Source organism: Pipistrellus hanaki, assembly GCF_964339955.1.
Source record: "Pipistrellus hanaki genome assembly, chromosome: 7".
In the NCBI taxonomy this organism is placed as follows: domain Eukaryota; kingdom Metazoa; phylum Chordata; class Mammalia; order Chiroptera; family Vespertilionidae; genus Pipistrellus; species Pipistrellus hanaki.
The window spans coordinates 6,108,497-6,123,520 of record NC_140509.1 but is presented as its reverse complement, the minus strand read 5'-3'; the positions used below and the strand labels follow the sequence as shown (position 1 = coordinate 6,123,520).

General features: G+C 60.4%; 1 protein-coding gene and 1 long non-coding RNA gene across 7 annotated transcripts in view; one reads left to right on the top strand and one right to left on the bottom strand.

Moving 5' to 3' along the window:
* Positions 1-9,695, top strand: part of LOC311625581 — a 37,725-nt gene extending 28,030 nt beyond the window's left edge. The window contains exon 3 of the long non-coding RNA XR_014795533.1: positions 9,148-9,695. This is a non-coding gene — a long non-coding RNA (uncharacterized lncRNA). The remainder of the gene's footprint in view (positions 1-9,147) is intronic.
* Positions 1-11,884, bottom strand: part of SCUBE3 (signal peptide, CUB domain and EGF like domain containing 3) — a 36,885-nt gene extending 25,001 nt beyond the window's left edge. For 2 of the 6 annotated variants that reach the window (XM_084890020.1, XM_084890022.1), the window contains exon 1: positions 10,276-11,070. In XM_084890020.1, coding sequence (XP_084746146.1) covers positions 10,276-10,360 — 85 coding nt within the window. In that variant the 5' untranslated portion in view covers positions 10,361-11,070. Of the gene's footprint in view, positions 1-10,275 lie in introns of all 6 variants that reach the window. The other 4 variants (XM_084890021.1, XM_084890025.1, XM_084890023.1 and 1 more) reach the window with 3 other exon arrangements.
* Positions 11,885-15,024: the final 3,140 nt, after the last annotated feature.

Here is a 15,024-nt window from a genome sequence, read left to right as displayed (position 1 = left end):
AGCACAGGCACGGAGCGTTTCCGGCACCCGGGCTGTTCCAGCTCCGGGTCAGGGGTCCCCCTGGGCCCGCGTGGGCCAGAGACACTCCCCAAGCAGCGGGGCTCCCGCTGGGTTGGAGACGGGATAAACGTTAGCAGGAGAGGAAATGCCACGTGTGGGTAAATTGTGAAGAAAAACAAGGCGCCCAGAATTGGTTCTTACTCTGTCCCCACACTTACACATACCCTCCTCGGAGGGGAAAGGTATTTTTAACAACTAATTCCAAGTGCTGAGTGGCTTAAGGCTAAATTCCCACCCCCCCCCCCCCCCCCCCGGTCCATAACATTTTATTGAAGAGCCAGGGGTAAGGATCCCTCCCCTCACATCCTCCCATCCCCTGAGCATGGATCCCTCAGCGGGGATTTTGTCAGTTCTTGTTGGGTCCCTGCAGGAGGGGGGCTGAATGACCACCTCCTTTCCTATTGTAACCCTGTAAGTCTTAGAGGTGGACAGGGGCTTTGGACAATCCCAGTGACTGAGAACCAGCCTGTCCACCCCACAGGGAGCTCTCTCCACCTGCCCCCTGGCGCGCAGGGTGATAGGGAGCCCCTTCTTAGGCCCTGGCGGGGGCACCCGCCTGCCTGCACCAGCTGGTGCTCCAGGAAGGTCTGCATCGGGCCCTTTCCTCTGCCTCTGTCAGTGCTCACAGTCCCAGAGAGGACCCGCGCTGACCGGCCCGGGCCCGCAAAGCCTCCGGCCTCTCCCAGCAGCTGGGCTTCGCCCGCAGTCGGACCCCGGCCGCTCTCCTTTCCGCCCTGGAAGACTGCTTATTCCCGCTACAGCTGGCCGTTCCCTCTCCCCACACAGCCACACACCCCATTCTTCACACCTGAGGGGCCCCTCTTCCAGCCACTTTGTGCCCAGCTCCCCAAAGCCAGCCGACTGTCTCCCCTGAGCCCTTCCCGCCGGGCTCCTCGTCCGGGGGACTCAGTGGGCCTCAGCTCACTCAGGGCTATTGCCGCACTGCTCGGCTAAGGCTTTTTTTTTATTTTAACTTTTTTGCTAAGACTTTAAAGCCCTCTCATGTGGCATGTCCCACTTTCACACTTGGCTGGTCACTCACTGAGGCAGGGACCCTTCAACTGTTTGGATGGAACCTTTAAAAGCAGAGCGGGCCTAAGCCAGAGCTCGGGAATAGGGCCCCAAAGTATTCCCGGTTCTCTCCTCCGCCAGTTCACCTGTTCAGAGCTCCCCCCACACCCGCCCGCCCACAGCGTGTCCGAACGGGACCCATCGACACCCCGTGAGCGGCGTCGTAGCCTGCGCCCAGGGTGCAGGCGTTCCGGGCTGGCCCAGCAGGGCCCGCTGCTGGCACCGACTGCGTTAGCCAGCGGTTCTCCGGACTGGCCCACGGGGTTCCCGGGCCTTCGTGTGACTGTGCAGGCACTCCGCCACCAGCTGGCCAGGCCTCCAGGGGGAAGCCGGATTGCTGTCTATCTTCCTTTCCCCAACGTGGGTGATGAGTAGACTGCTCAGGCTGGGAGGAGACGGGGCAGCGGCAGGACAGTGTTTGAGAAAAGGGGCTCTGGAGTGGTACTGGGTCAGTTCCAATGCCAGTGCCGTTTGTGGTATGTTCCGTGGCTTCTGAACTCCCCTGCTGCCTCCTCTGGAGATGGGAACCAAAGTAATAGCACCTTACCCTGGCCGGGTGGCTCATTGGTTGGAGCATTGCCCAGTACACCAGAGGGTTGTGGGTTTGGTCCCTGGTCGGGGTATGTACAGGAGGCAAGCAATCAATCTCTCTCTCTCTCTCTCTCTCTCTCTCTCTCTCTCTCTCTCAACAACATCATGGGTGAGGGATGATAATAATAACAATAGCACCTCCTCATGGGGCTGCCATGAGCACAAATGAATTCATGCTTCCCAGGCACCTGGCACTGCAGGGCAGGCATAGAGTGAGTGGCTCCATCCCTCTGTATGGCCCTTCTCTCCAGCTTCCTCCCAGTTTCCTTTGTGAGCCCCTCTCCGCCCCGCGTCCTCTAACCAAAGCCCCATTCCAGGCCCGGTGTGGGGGCCGCAGCACCGCGGCAGTGATGGGACCCGCTCCGCTGCCTCCTCACCCACGTGGGAGCTGCTCAGAGGGTGACGGGGTGAGGCCAGTCGGGAACCAACAGGCTGCCTCCGTGCCCTTTGTGAAGCTCTGTTCGTGTGTCCTTGCCCCCCCACAGGCCCTGGGCGGGCTCGGGGCTGACGGGGGAGAGTGGCGGCTGCAGACAGCGCCGAGGGGCCAGGCCCTCCCTGCCTTACCCTCTCCTGACACAAATGCGTCACCGTCACCCCGTGTCTCCTGGATTTGCTTCAGGGCCTAGCAGAGCGCTCCCAGAGCTCTGCCAAGCAGCAGGGGAGGGAGGGGATGCGGGGTGGGGGCTGGGCGGTGGGGGAGGGGGAGGGGGGGTATGAGGGTTGGAGGGCAGACCAGAAAGGGTGGGTTATGACAACATGCAGTCCTAAGACTCGCCTCTGAGAACGGGAGGTGCACTCCAAGGGGAAGCAGGACAGCGTCGGGGAAACACGTCATCACGGCCGCTTTCCCCAGGCCCAGCTCAGGAACAGTGGTGGAGGGACATGAGCAGGAACGCAGGCTGCAGACAAGCAGACCCCACGCCCCTGCACATCACCTCAGTACTACCTAACACTCCAGCGCTGGGTGCTGGGGGCAGATCTGCTGGGCCCGGGGGGAGCTCCAAAGCGCCTGCCGCATGGCTGTGGCATCCTTCTGCCCCAGCCAGTGAGCCTGGGACTGCCTATGCCACTCCTCCTGTTCCTCTCCCTCAGGGCCTCCAGGTCCCCCCATCACTGAGGACCAGATGGGGGAGGGGGTCGGGCTGAGCTGGACGCCACCTGTGGCTGTCCCGCCTTCTCGGATCTGTTACTCCTCTTAACTCCTAGGCTTTTACTGTCAGGTTCTCTGACCACTTAACCAGCCGCTCTCCTGTGAGCCCTCTTATAAGCTATCTTGTGCCCTTATTTAACCTCCAGTTTGCGTGTCTTATCTCCCTACTGAAGCTGTACGCTCCCCGAGACCAGGGCTTCTGAGTCTGAAACGTACAGAGTGGTTGGATGTGAGCGTATTCCTTCAGCAGTTACTGTATATCCGCCGATGCCAAGCCCTGTGCTTGGGCCTGGTGTTGTTAGTGAACAAGACAGCTCCTATACTGAGGGCACTTAGTATATATTTGTTAAACGGGTGGGTGGATGGCTGGCTGGATGGGTGGGTGGGTGGATGGATAGATGGATGGATGGGTGGGTGGGTGGATGGATGGGTAGGTGGATGGATGGGTGTATGGATGGGTAGATGGGTGGGTGGATGGATAGATGGATGAATGGATGGATGGATGGATAGATGGGTGGTGGATGGATGGATGGATAGATGGATGGGTGGGTGGGTGGATGGATGGATGGATGGGTAGATGAAGAGACAGGTGGGTGGGTGAGGGGATGAGGGCCACATTTGTGGCATCCTCTCTGTTCTAGGTTACTCCAGAGAAAAAGCTTGCTCTTTACTCTCCTGTGACCCCACAACTGTTCTGGATGGAGGGCAGTCCCAGGAAGTTTATCTTAATGTAAGGGAAGCGAGACAGGAAACTCAGAGAAGGTAAGATTCCTGTTAAAGGCACCCATTGGGTGCTGCTGAAGCCAGCAGAGACCGGGACCTGTGGACCTAGGGTGGGATTCCTAGGGACTCCTGTAGAATCACCGGGTGCCAGGGTCCTCGAATGACTGGCTGCTCAGGCATCTCCTCAGAGCATCCTTGTCAGGCCGATGTCCTGCCCTCGGTGACAGGGCTCTGGGCACTGCGCTCCCGGCCGGCTCTCTCGTCCCCTCCTCCAGGCCACCTCCCCATCTGCGCAGCACCCAGAACAGAAGCAGCCCAGCTCCGCGTGACACCTGCCTGCCTGTGTGCACATGTGGTCTACCCCCACATCCACAGGGTAACCTCCCTCTCCGGCTTCTCAATGCGCTTCCCCATTTGCTGAGACTCGTTACCTCAGCCGGAGCCTGGGCAGAGCCCAGGCAAGGGAGGGGCCTGGAGACTCCCGGAGCCACACAGACGACCCGAAGGAGAGGGGACAGAGCACTTTCTTCTTTTTTAAACAGTACCCTTCCCTCTTTTTTTTTTTTTTTTAATGCTTTTATTGATTTGAGGGAGGAAGTGAGAAGGATAGAAACATTAGCAATTAGAGAATCACTGATCAGCTGCCTCCTGCACGCCCCCCACTGGGGACTGAGCCCATGACCTGGGCATGTGCCCTTGACTGGAATCGAACCTGGGACCCTGCAGTCCACAGGCGGACACTCTATCCACTGAGCCAAACCAGCCAGGGCAGTACTCTTCCCTCTGACACAAGCAGTGGGCGCCTGGTGGTTGGAAGGGAGTGGACTGAGCCTGAGCTTCATCACCCAGCATCCTTTCTCTCTGATGTCCGACCTTATCCCTAATCTGGGTCCTTGCCCATTTGAATGTACCTTTAAATGGCCAATAATGCTCTCCCTTCCGGTATGAGCTACACCAGTAACCTGAGTCAGAGCCTGGAGGGGGCGGGAGGGTGGGGTACTGGATGGAGGTGGAGGGGAGAACAGGGCACGGAGAGGGGCAGGCATGGGCAGTGGGCTGAGGCAGGATCCAGTTTCACGATAATCAGTTTGCCTCTCTACACGGATGCAAGCAACAAACTATAAAGAGCGATGAGGTCAGAGGATGTGCAGTTCCATTGAGGGCACAGGTCTTCCCCGGGGGTTGCTTTATTTGGTCCTCAAACGGTCCTGCCTGCCATGCAGAGGAGGAACAGGCCCGGAGAGGGAAGGAGGGGAAAGAGCAAATAGCGAGTGCTCCCTCCCAGTGCTCCCCACACACCCTGTGAACTTCAGAGGGAGGGGCCCAGGCCTTCATCGCTGTGCCTCCTCCCACCACCTCAGCACTTAGTCCAGGGTGAAGCCAGCAGCCAACACATGGTGGGAAACCAGCAGCGGGCATGCAGCGGCCGGGCTGCGGGCATGGCGGTGGGGAGAGGGCAGGGCTGGGCGGGGCAGGGAGGAGGCGGGGCACGCGGTGGCGCAGAGCTGCAGGGAGGAAGGGTGGGCAGCGCGGCAGGGGGCAGGTGTCTCCTGCCCTTGGATCCACTGTGCTGGGCCAAGCAGCTGGTCAGAAACAAAAACAAACACCAGGGATACAGGTTCCTGCTGTTAACAGCTTCAAACCGCCAGAGGAAAACTCCAAATAAATATAATTAGAAACTTGTAAAAACGTCCTCTCTGTAAACCTGCTCCCCAGGGTCCACCCCTTCTGCCACCCCACCCCCATGTCCACATAGGCTGGCACTCCACCCTCACCCAGGGATTCCTAAAACCTCGTTCCTCACTCTGGGTTTTCTGCCCAGGCCTCTCCTCAGCTTGTCACCGTCAGTGACCGATGCCAACAGTCCCGGGCCTGGGACGCGGCACCCACCCCCGGCTCTCTCGGGCTATGGTCACAGCCACAGGGAAACCGAAGGCAGGAGTGAGAGCCGCAGCGTCTGTCCCCTATCGTCCCGGAGCGGCCGGGGGGGCACACTGAGCACCTCGGCCCGGAGAGGGGAGCGCGTGGAGGAGCGGGAGGCAGGGGGCTGGTCTGAGAGGGAGAATGAGGTCCGAGAGCTCAGTTCCCACACACGCACACACTGGGCTCCACGCGATGGGCCGTGGATCACACACACCCACACGGAGACGCTGGCTCTCAGAGCCCAGCGTGGGGGACAGGCCCCCGGAGAGCAGGAGCTCCCGGGAAGCCGAGGCCGGACCCGGGGCGGGAAGAAGGGAAGGGTAGCCCAGCAGCCCCTTGGGAAGGGAGCAGAGGGTGAGGCCCAGGGTGAGGTGCGGCCGGAAGCCCGGGAGGTGGGCTGCGGGGTGAGGCTTGCCAAGGTGTCCTCCGCCTTCAGTGGACGGTTCCGATACTCGCAGGGTCTCAGGGCTGAGAGGGACCCCACTCTAGTCCATTTTACAAGCGATTTCCTCAGAAGCCTCAGTCCTCAGGCGCCACCTCTGTGTGACCCGGCACCGCACTCCCACCCGGCCACTGAGAGCTGGCAGCACGTGGGCACGGGAGGAGGAGAGCGGCCGGTCTGGGGAAGAGGGGCCGCAGGGGAGAGCTTAGCCGGGGACGAGCTCCTCTCCCGCAAACATCCCCGGGTGGACAGCGGATGGCTCTTCCCGAGCCTGCCTGAGCCCAGCTGAAGCTGTCCCCACGTCTGGGCCTCTTGTGGGCACTGCCAGCCCCACAGCAGCTCCGCCGTTCCCGGCCTGACAGGGACTCTTTCTTACAAGTGGTCACGTGCTGGGGTACAGGCATCAAAGCAGGCCCACGCCCCGACACGCAGGGACCAGGACCGGCCAGGACGGGGGCGCTCCGGCAGCAACTCTTCCACCTCCAGCTCCTCCGGAGGGGCCGCAGCCGTCAGTGCCTCCCCCACCCCGCCCCCGGCACCAGCCCGGGCCGTTCCACTTCTTCACTCTTCCAACGAAAACAAAATTCACATCGGCCTGCTTCCTCTTTCCTCTCACAGGATCCACACACACACACACACACACACACACACACACACACACAGATGTGCTCACACAGACACATGCACACACAGGCATGCACGAGCACACATGCACACACACACAGATGTGCTCACACAGACACATGCACACACAGGCATGCACGAGCACACGTGCGCACGCACACAGATGTGCTCACATGGACACATGCACACAAGGCACATGCACACACACATAGGCGTACACACACACACACACACACACACACATACACAGTGAATGCACACTTCACCTCGCATTCCCAAACTCACACCCAGGGCCGGCTCCTTTTACAGCAGGTCCCGGCCGCTCACATCTCAAACTGGTTCTCATGCTCTCAGACTCCTGGAGGCTTCAGAAAACAATCTCATTTAGGGGGTGCTGATAACTTTCTTCTTTCTCTGCCTGTAGGACTTCTGGCTCCCGTGTCTTCTAGTCCTCTCTCTCATTCCACCCCGGAGAGACTCAGGGAGATGAGGGGTAAGAACTGGAAAAGCTCTCCACCCCCACCCCCATGGGACATGTCACTGCGAGAGGAGAGGTCAAAGGGATTCCTGAGGAATTTCCAAGCAGTCCAGCCCTCTACCCTCTGGGAAAGGTGGGGTGGGGGTTGGACTGAAGACCAGGCTCCGAGAGTGGGGACTGACTCTCTTCCCAGTGGCCTGACGGGGCACGGGCATTAGCGGCTGCCCATGGGGCCACCCTCGCCCGCTGACACGGTTATGGTTTTCATTTCATATTTTGGAGGGAGGGGCTCGGAGGAACAGTCCCCTCACTGTAAGAGCTGGCCACAGGAGCCCAGGGAAGCGGGAGGAGAGGAAACAGCCACATTAAAGAGGAAGAAAGGGGTGGGGGGAGAAAGAGAGACACACACACCCAGACAGAGACCCGGGAGACGCGCCGAGACAGAGAGACACTGTTTGCCGCGATGGACGCGCTCAGCCCCGTTACTGGGAAACTCTAAATACACGACTTTATCACAACTGTCCCGAACGGGAGAGAGAGCAGCCAGGTACTCGCTCTCCCTCCCAGCCCCTCCTGGGGACACATTTTCCCCGAGGCCAGGGACCTTTCATTCAGCTGTAACCTGAGCCCTGCACCAGGATTAGGCCTTTAACCACTGCTGCACACCCCCCCCCCCCAAAAAAAAAAGCAAATTAATGCTTTTAAGTTAACAATTATCTTGGTTATCCAGTCTGTCTACTTTAAAATACTCAGACAGGCACTTGAAAAACACTCAAAACCATGTACCCTCATGCTCACTCACTCCAGTCCCACGGCTTACCCATCATGCATGCACACACAGTCTCAGCCACACGGGAACTTACCTATTCACATGGAACAGGTCACAGCTCACACAGACCCCAGCGGTGTCACCTGTGGGCGATCCTGATGAACCGCACACACACTCACCCGTACACTCGGCTCCCTTCCCTGGTCCCCCCCCCCCCCCCCCCCGGAGAAAAGCGACAGAGATGCCGTGATCCCAGAGGCACAGTAACTGTATGTTTGTACTGTGGAGACCTGCTGGAGCTCCGTGGAAAAGGATGTGGCGGTAAAGGCACGCCCTGTGGAACTGGTGAGACCGAGGAGAGGTATTCGGGAGCCAGGATTCGGTCTGTGAGCAAGGCCGCCCTGCCCGGTCAATGCTTGTCCCTCTGCAGCACTGGCCTGCAGATGTGGGGCTAGCCACATCCCTCTAACTCACCGAAGCTGCTGCTGGGAAATCCTGGAAGACTAGGTTGATAAATTTCCTGAACAGCAGGGCCAAAGGCAGCTGGAATGACAAGGCTTTGATGCTCTGCTCGGCCAGACTCAGGGATCAGTGGGAAGGAAGACGCAAAGCGAACCAGAGCCCAGCTGGAGCAAGTGTGGCCCGAGTGTGCGATAAGCAGTGAGCAAACTGTGTGGAAGTTCCTTGAGGGCAGGGCCTCCTTTTCATTGCATCCCCTCTTCCCCGCTCCCCCAGGAAAGAGGGAGCCTGAGAGTGCCTTGGAGGGTTTCTGAGTCCTCCTGCTCCTGAATGATGGGCTGATCTCCTTGGCTTGATGGCATCTCTCTTTTAGGAGTCTCCATCTGCCCCAGGAACCCCCTTGAATGGGTATACTCCTTGCTCTTCCCCCCTAACCCCCCCTGTCTTACTCGGTCTCTACAGACACCGGCTCCAACTTGAAAGAGGCCCTTATCTTGTCTCTAGATTACCGCATGAAATCTGTTCCTTCCTTCAGACTAAACTCCCCAGCTAATTCCATGTTATGAGGAAGTCAGCACGCACTACAAAAGCCAGCTTTGTTTATGAAAACACAGCAAATCCTCGGTGGGAGAGGGGCTGCTCGCGGCTGGGGTGGCAGTGGGAGTGGGCGTCTGGGACCAGGAGGGGAGCAGAAGCGGTGTGGGGTCGGAAGGGACGGGGGTGGGGTCTGGTGTTTGACAGCTGAGGGTCTCTTGAGTGTTGGTTCTGCTACAGGACGCGCTGGAGGAGGAAGGGGTGGCTGGAGAGGCAGTGTTCGGAAAGAAGAGGATAGCACTGAGACAGCACCTTCCTTTCAGCAGAGGGGAGCCCGTCCAGTACAAAGAGCAGCTTAAGAACCCAGCACCCAGGCTCCCGGACACAGCGACCGGACGACCGACCGGAGATCAGGCTTCCCCAGCTCCCAAGTTCAACTTTCCCTTCTGGCCCGGCCACCTCCACTCCCCAGCCGGCCTCCGGAGTCCTTGGATAACAGGCAGAAGAGTCCTGTCCTCCAGGGAAAGCCTCCAGGAGGCGTTCTCCTTCTGCACGTAAACCTCTTCCTGGGTGAGGCGCGACGGGAGCGATGCAGCGAGGTCAAGGGGGAGGGGAGGCTGTCCCCAGGAGAACTGCCCTCCACCAGCCCGGTTTCTGGTTTCTGGTTTCTGCCAGCCCGGCCTGGGGACTGGCCAAGCAGTGAGCCTGGGGTCCCGGGAGGGGGCGGGAGGGCCTCCCTGTCGCTCTCCTTAATTCCTAGAGGGATCTGTCAGAGCTCCCCAGCCTGGAATTTTACTTTGTTATTTTAACGCAATTCTGACCTGGATTTAAATGGAACTGGAAACCCGAGGCCTTAATAAATAAATATTATGATAAGAAATGAAAGCCATGCAAGATGCGAGGTTTCTCCTCCGAGAGGCAGCAGCTCCACATTCTTGCCCAGTATCAGTCACAGACTTCTCTTCCCCAGCCCCTACCATCCGGCGAGAGAGGAGCTGCCTTTTCCATAAAGGATCCTGCTTTGCTTTAACGTTTTCCTGCTGATAAGACAGCTACTTCGAAAGTCCTCTCTCGCTTTGCAGGAGGACCGGGGCGAGGGGAGGAAGCCCATGGTGTGGCTGGAAGTTTGCCTTCTCATCTCTCCAGGCACTGAGAGGAGACTCGATCTCAGACGTCTGGAGGGCAGAGATTTCCAAGATGCTGGGGTGACAGTGAAATAGGCAGAATTCTGAGGTGCGTGATCGCTGCCCAGGACTCCCCAAACTTCTCACTCCCCCGCGCCACCCCTGGCTCTTCTAGCCCTTCGCCTGGGGCGCAGCGCCCAGGGGTCAGGTCCCCACTAGGAGGGAGGGAGGGGGTGCACCGAGCGGGTCCTGACAGCAGCACCTGCCCAGCCCTGGGGAAATCGCGCCCCCGCCCTCGGGCCCCCAGCCCGGCGCCCCCTTCCTTACCTTGCACGGCTCTGCTGTGCTGGGCGGCGCGGGCGTGAAGCAGCAGGACGAGCAGGCAGAGCCCGGGCAGGCGCCGCGAGCCCATGCTGGCGCTCCCGGGCCGGCGGCCGGGGCCGGGGCGCAGCTCCGAGGGCGGAAGCGGGCGGCCCCCGCGCTCCGGAGGGGGAGGGGAGGGCGCCCCTCCGGGGCCCCGGCCGGGGGCTGCGGGTGCGGGGCGCCGGGCCGCACCCGGGCTGGAGGCTCCGGACCCTGCGGGCTTCTCCCGACCCGACGCCGGGAGGAGCGAAGCGGGGAGCGCGGCGAGGCTGGGGGCGCCCGAGCCGCGGACGGAGGGAGCCCCCGCCCTCCCGGCGGTCGTGCTGGCGGCGGCGGCGGCGGGGCTGCTCCGTCTAATCCCACCCAGTTCCCAGCTTCGCCCGAGAGAGCTGCAGCCCGAGAGCGCGGAGCCCGGCGAGGGACCTGAGAAAGGGGAGGGGAAACGAGCGCCAGAAACACGCCCTTTCTGCCTCTTTCTTCCTCTCTCGCTCTTTCCCCGGCTCCCCGGCTCCGGCTCTTTTTCTTCGCCTTTCTCCTCCTCCTCCTCCTCTTTCTCCTCCTCTCCTCGCTCCTTTTCGTCTTCTCCCTCCTCCCCCTCCTCCTCCACCACCACCTCCTTTTTCGTGCCCTTTTTTTCTTTCAAATGGGGCCTCGGCGGCGGCCGCTCCCCCCGCGCGGGCGGCCCCCTCCCCAGCTGCCGGGCCGCAGCCTGCAGGAATTTACAATCCGGGCTGGGGGAGCGGGCCCGGTCGCCATGGAGACGGCTTCCCCGGGAGCAGGGAGGTCAGGCGCAGACCGCGCACAATCAATGGATCAATGCAAACCCCGCTCGGCTCCAGACCAAACAGCACCCGGCTCCGGGCCGTCCCCTCTCCCCGCGGGGAGAGTGGGGGCCAGGGTGCGCCCCCGCGCTCGCACGCGATGAGGGCCGCCGCCGCAGGTTTGCACGCACACCTCCGCGAGGAGACAAAGAGCCAGGGGTGCCGGCGAGACCGGGGCGGGCAGGATCGCACGGGCGCCCAGGCGTGTCCGCCGACACGGGCGACACGGACACAGAGGACCTTGAAAAAACGGAACAGCTCGAAAACCGGCCAATGTACGCCCTCCCAACTCCCCACGCCTCATCCCCGGAACTCAGTTCCCAGTTGTGGTGCTGAATCCACTTTAATTGAGGATTTAATTGAAGAAGAAAGCAGCCTTCCCCCAGCTAGACCTGCCAGCCTCAGGGCCAACTCCTCTGCAGTGAAGGCCTTGAAGGTAGCCCACTGAGCCACCCGACCCGAATAGCCCTGGGCTCACATGTAAAACATCCTAATGTGCTCAGCGCAGGGGCAGAAGCCAACCTACAGAGATCTGCCTAATGTGTGCAAATGCAAACAGACTGTCCAGCGCTGCTCCAGACTGCCCTGGAGGCTTCAGGACTGGTCCCGATTTGACTTTGGGTGTAGGCACGCGGTGCAATACACAGATCTTGTAGCATTGAGACCTACATGTTCAGGTTGACCAATGTCACCCCAATCAGTTAAAAAAAAGAAGAGATGTGGTCCTGACCAGCCCCTGAATCCTTTACCCTTCCCACGGCCGGGGCAGCTGCAGAAAGATAAATGAGATTTTAAAAAACAGGGCAAAGTATGTGTCCCAGAGCCGCGGCCGCCGCCCCTGACACGCTCAGGGCGCCGCAGCCCCTCGCCTTCCACTGAGGAGCGAGGGGAGGGCCTTCTGGGCGATGGCTTCAGTCTGACCGAGACGAGCCGTCAGAAAATTATGTTCCGGAGCCAACTGGGCCCCATCTAGCCTCCCAGAGCCCTCGGGGCGGCCGGAAGGGACAATAACAGATCTCCCTGAACATAACTCAGTCCCCGGACCTTTGACACTGGCAGCCCACATCTGCTGGGTGACAGGCGGCTTTGTCAGAGGTCTCCTTTCTTCCCCAGGGACGGAGTGGGCCGGGGAGGAGGGGGACGGGCTCCAGCATCGGGGCTTCCTGTCCCCGCTCTGTCCTGGTGAAGATTGCCTTTGGCGGGTCCCACCTCACTGGGCCGCAGTGTCCTCACAGAGAACAGGACGGGTGAGCTCTGGCGGCCGGGGCAGGAGGCCTGGGGACCGCCCTACCTGGGGAGAGAGGAGGCGGCTGGGCTGGGAGCACACGGATCATGGGAACGGTGCGGAGGCCACAGAAACGTTGGGTCAGATGACCCCCGAGGTCCCTTCCAGGCCCGGCGCTCTAGGACTTCCCTCCTTCATTCCATCGGCAAGCCCCTCCCCTCAGCAGCTTCGCCTGCTGCCACCAATTATGTGTAGGGCTGGAGGGCAAGTGCGAACTTGCCATCCTCTCTGCCCAAACAAGAGAGTGGTTTTTAAGAGAAAAAAAGAAAGAATTGTGGGTTGCCAGATGAGGCCTGATCTATCGGGGGGCGGGGGGGCGGGGGAGACAGAGGAGCGCCCAGGGCTGCCCCCGCTCTGGACACGGTGAGCTTCTCTGGGTCCGAGGAGGGCGCCAGCCGCCCGGGGAGGCAGGTGATGGCACAGAGGACTGTGCGGGTGGATCAGTAAGTTATCTCTGGGTGGCGTGCTGGTCCTCTGAATGTGGACATTGTCCTGGCTGGGGGAGGGGCCTGGGTGGGCCATCCCACCTCAGTCCCTGTGTCTCCAGGAGGCTTCCTCTCCTTTCCCCCCTTTTTTTGCCGGCTTTTCCTGTTTCCTCTGCTCCCCTTGCACCAGGTGGGCTTCCTCCGCATCAGGGCAGAAAAGGCAGTTCCCGCCTGTTCCCGCCGTCCAGTCCGGTTCCATCCAGCAGGGGCAGGCTCGTGTCATGGGGGCACAGCGAGTCAGGCTGCTGGTCACATTGCCCTCTGCGCCGTCCACTTCTGCAGGGACACCCCACTGGATGGCGCCTCAGGAAGGTGACAGGAAGGGACAATGAGGTGGCTCTTGCTAACGGCACTGCAGAGCAGCAGCCCAGCCAGCCCCTGGGTTCCTGGCCTTCCACCCACACTCCCTTTCGAGCTTGCTTTCCTTCAGGGATGCTCCTGACAGCCCCCCCCCCCCCCACTCTCCTTCTTCCTGTAGCTGTCCAGGAGAAGACGCCTGGAGCCCCTAGTTGACATGTCGCGGTTCCCATCCTTCTGCGGGACCCCTCTGCCTGGGCTCCCCCTCCTCCAGGGCTGCCCCTCGTTGCCAGTCTCCTTCCATGAGCCTTTGCTTTCCTCCCTGCTCCTCAGCTTCCCCATCTGTGAAACGGGTCTAGTGGCCCTACCTCATCAGGCAGTCTAGTCCAGTGGTCAGCAAACTCATTAGTCAACAGAGCCAAACATCAACAGTACAACGATTGAAATTTCTTTTGAGAGCAGAAAACCGACTTCTGCGCATGGGCCACGAAGTTTCAATCGCACTGTACGTGCACACGTGGTATTTTGTGGAAGAGCCGCACTCAAGGGGCCAAAGAGCCGCATGTGGCTCGTGAGCCGCAGTTTGCAGACCACTGGTCTGGTCTAATGAAGAACATGTGTGCGTTGGAACTAGATTCCCCAAGATCAATGCCAGGCCCTACCATTTCCCAGCCATCTATCTATTTTATTTATTTCAGCTTAACCAACAGTCTTTCTCTCAGTTCTGGAGGCTGAGAATTCCAAGATCAAGGTGCAGGCACATGGACAGCGGTCTTCTCACTTGTCTTCCATGGCCCGCTGCTCCTGAGTCTGGGCGCAGGGCTGACTAGCGCTTCTGACTTGCTGTGACTGGGGGTAGGTCACCCCTCTCTCTGTGCCTCAGTTTCCTCTCCTCCCCTCTTCTCCCTCTGTTCTTTGCTTGTTCATTCCCTTTTGCCTCTCTCTACTCCTCCTGGTCATTCTGCGATCGCTTTCCCAGAGCGCCCCAGGCCCATCTGTATTTGGAGCGAAGGTGGGGGGGGGGGGGCTGTTCCCACCCAGGGGATGAGGGAGGGACCTGCACTGGCACGGAGACGGATTCTCCTCCTTTCCAGGGGGGCTTTCCGAAAGGGTGCAGCACAGGCGGACCGCCTCCGCCCCCATGCGGGGCTTGGGGCCCTGTTCCCCTCAGGCGTGCTCCAGGCTTCCCTGTCCTCAGTGAGTTATTCTGGGCCTCAGCTTCCGCATCTGGAGGTGAAGCACGTCACGACCCACTGCCCGGCTCTGGGGGGCCCGCACACCAGTTCCAGTCTCTGCTCGGCGCCGGCACCGCCGTGTGACTCAGTGAGTTATCAGTCTCCGAGCTTCTGTTGTCTCTTCCAACATGAATGAAATGCCCACCTCGTGGGCCGTGCTGCTGATTAAGTGAGATAATGATGCGCTCGGGAGGCACTCGATAGGCGGCGGCCATTGTTGTCAGTTCCACCATTTCCCGGAAGGAACAAAGGCCGCGTGTTTGATGGCGAAGGTGCAGCTTATCCCAGGCTCAGCTTGGACGCCACGGGGTGTGAGCGCAGCGGCTGCTCAGCCTGATTTTCACCACCCCCATCGGTTCCTGTCTGTCACACATTCCTACCGAGAAGGCTCCAAAAATGCCATGCATTCCAGCACGCCGCCTTGTCTGCGGCGCCCACGCTGGAGACTTAGCGGGAAGCTCACCTGCCGGGAAAGTAGCCCCGGACCCCGCTCTCCCTGCCGCCTGACGGCACAGGCGCTCAGAGACACCCGCTCGAGCTCACGGCTGCTGTCACTGCGCACTTTCTGTGTGCCAGGCGCCGTGCCAGGC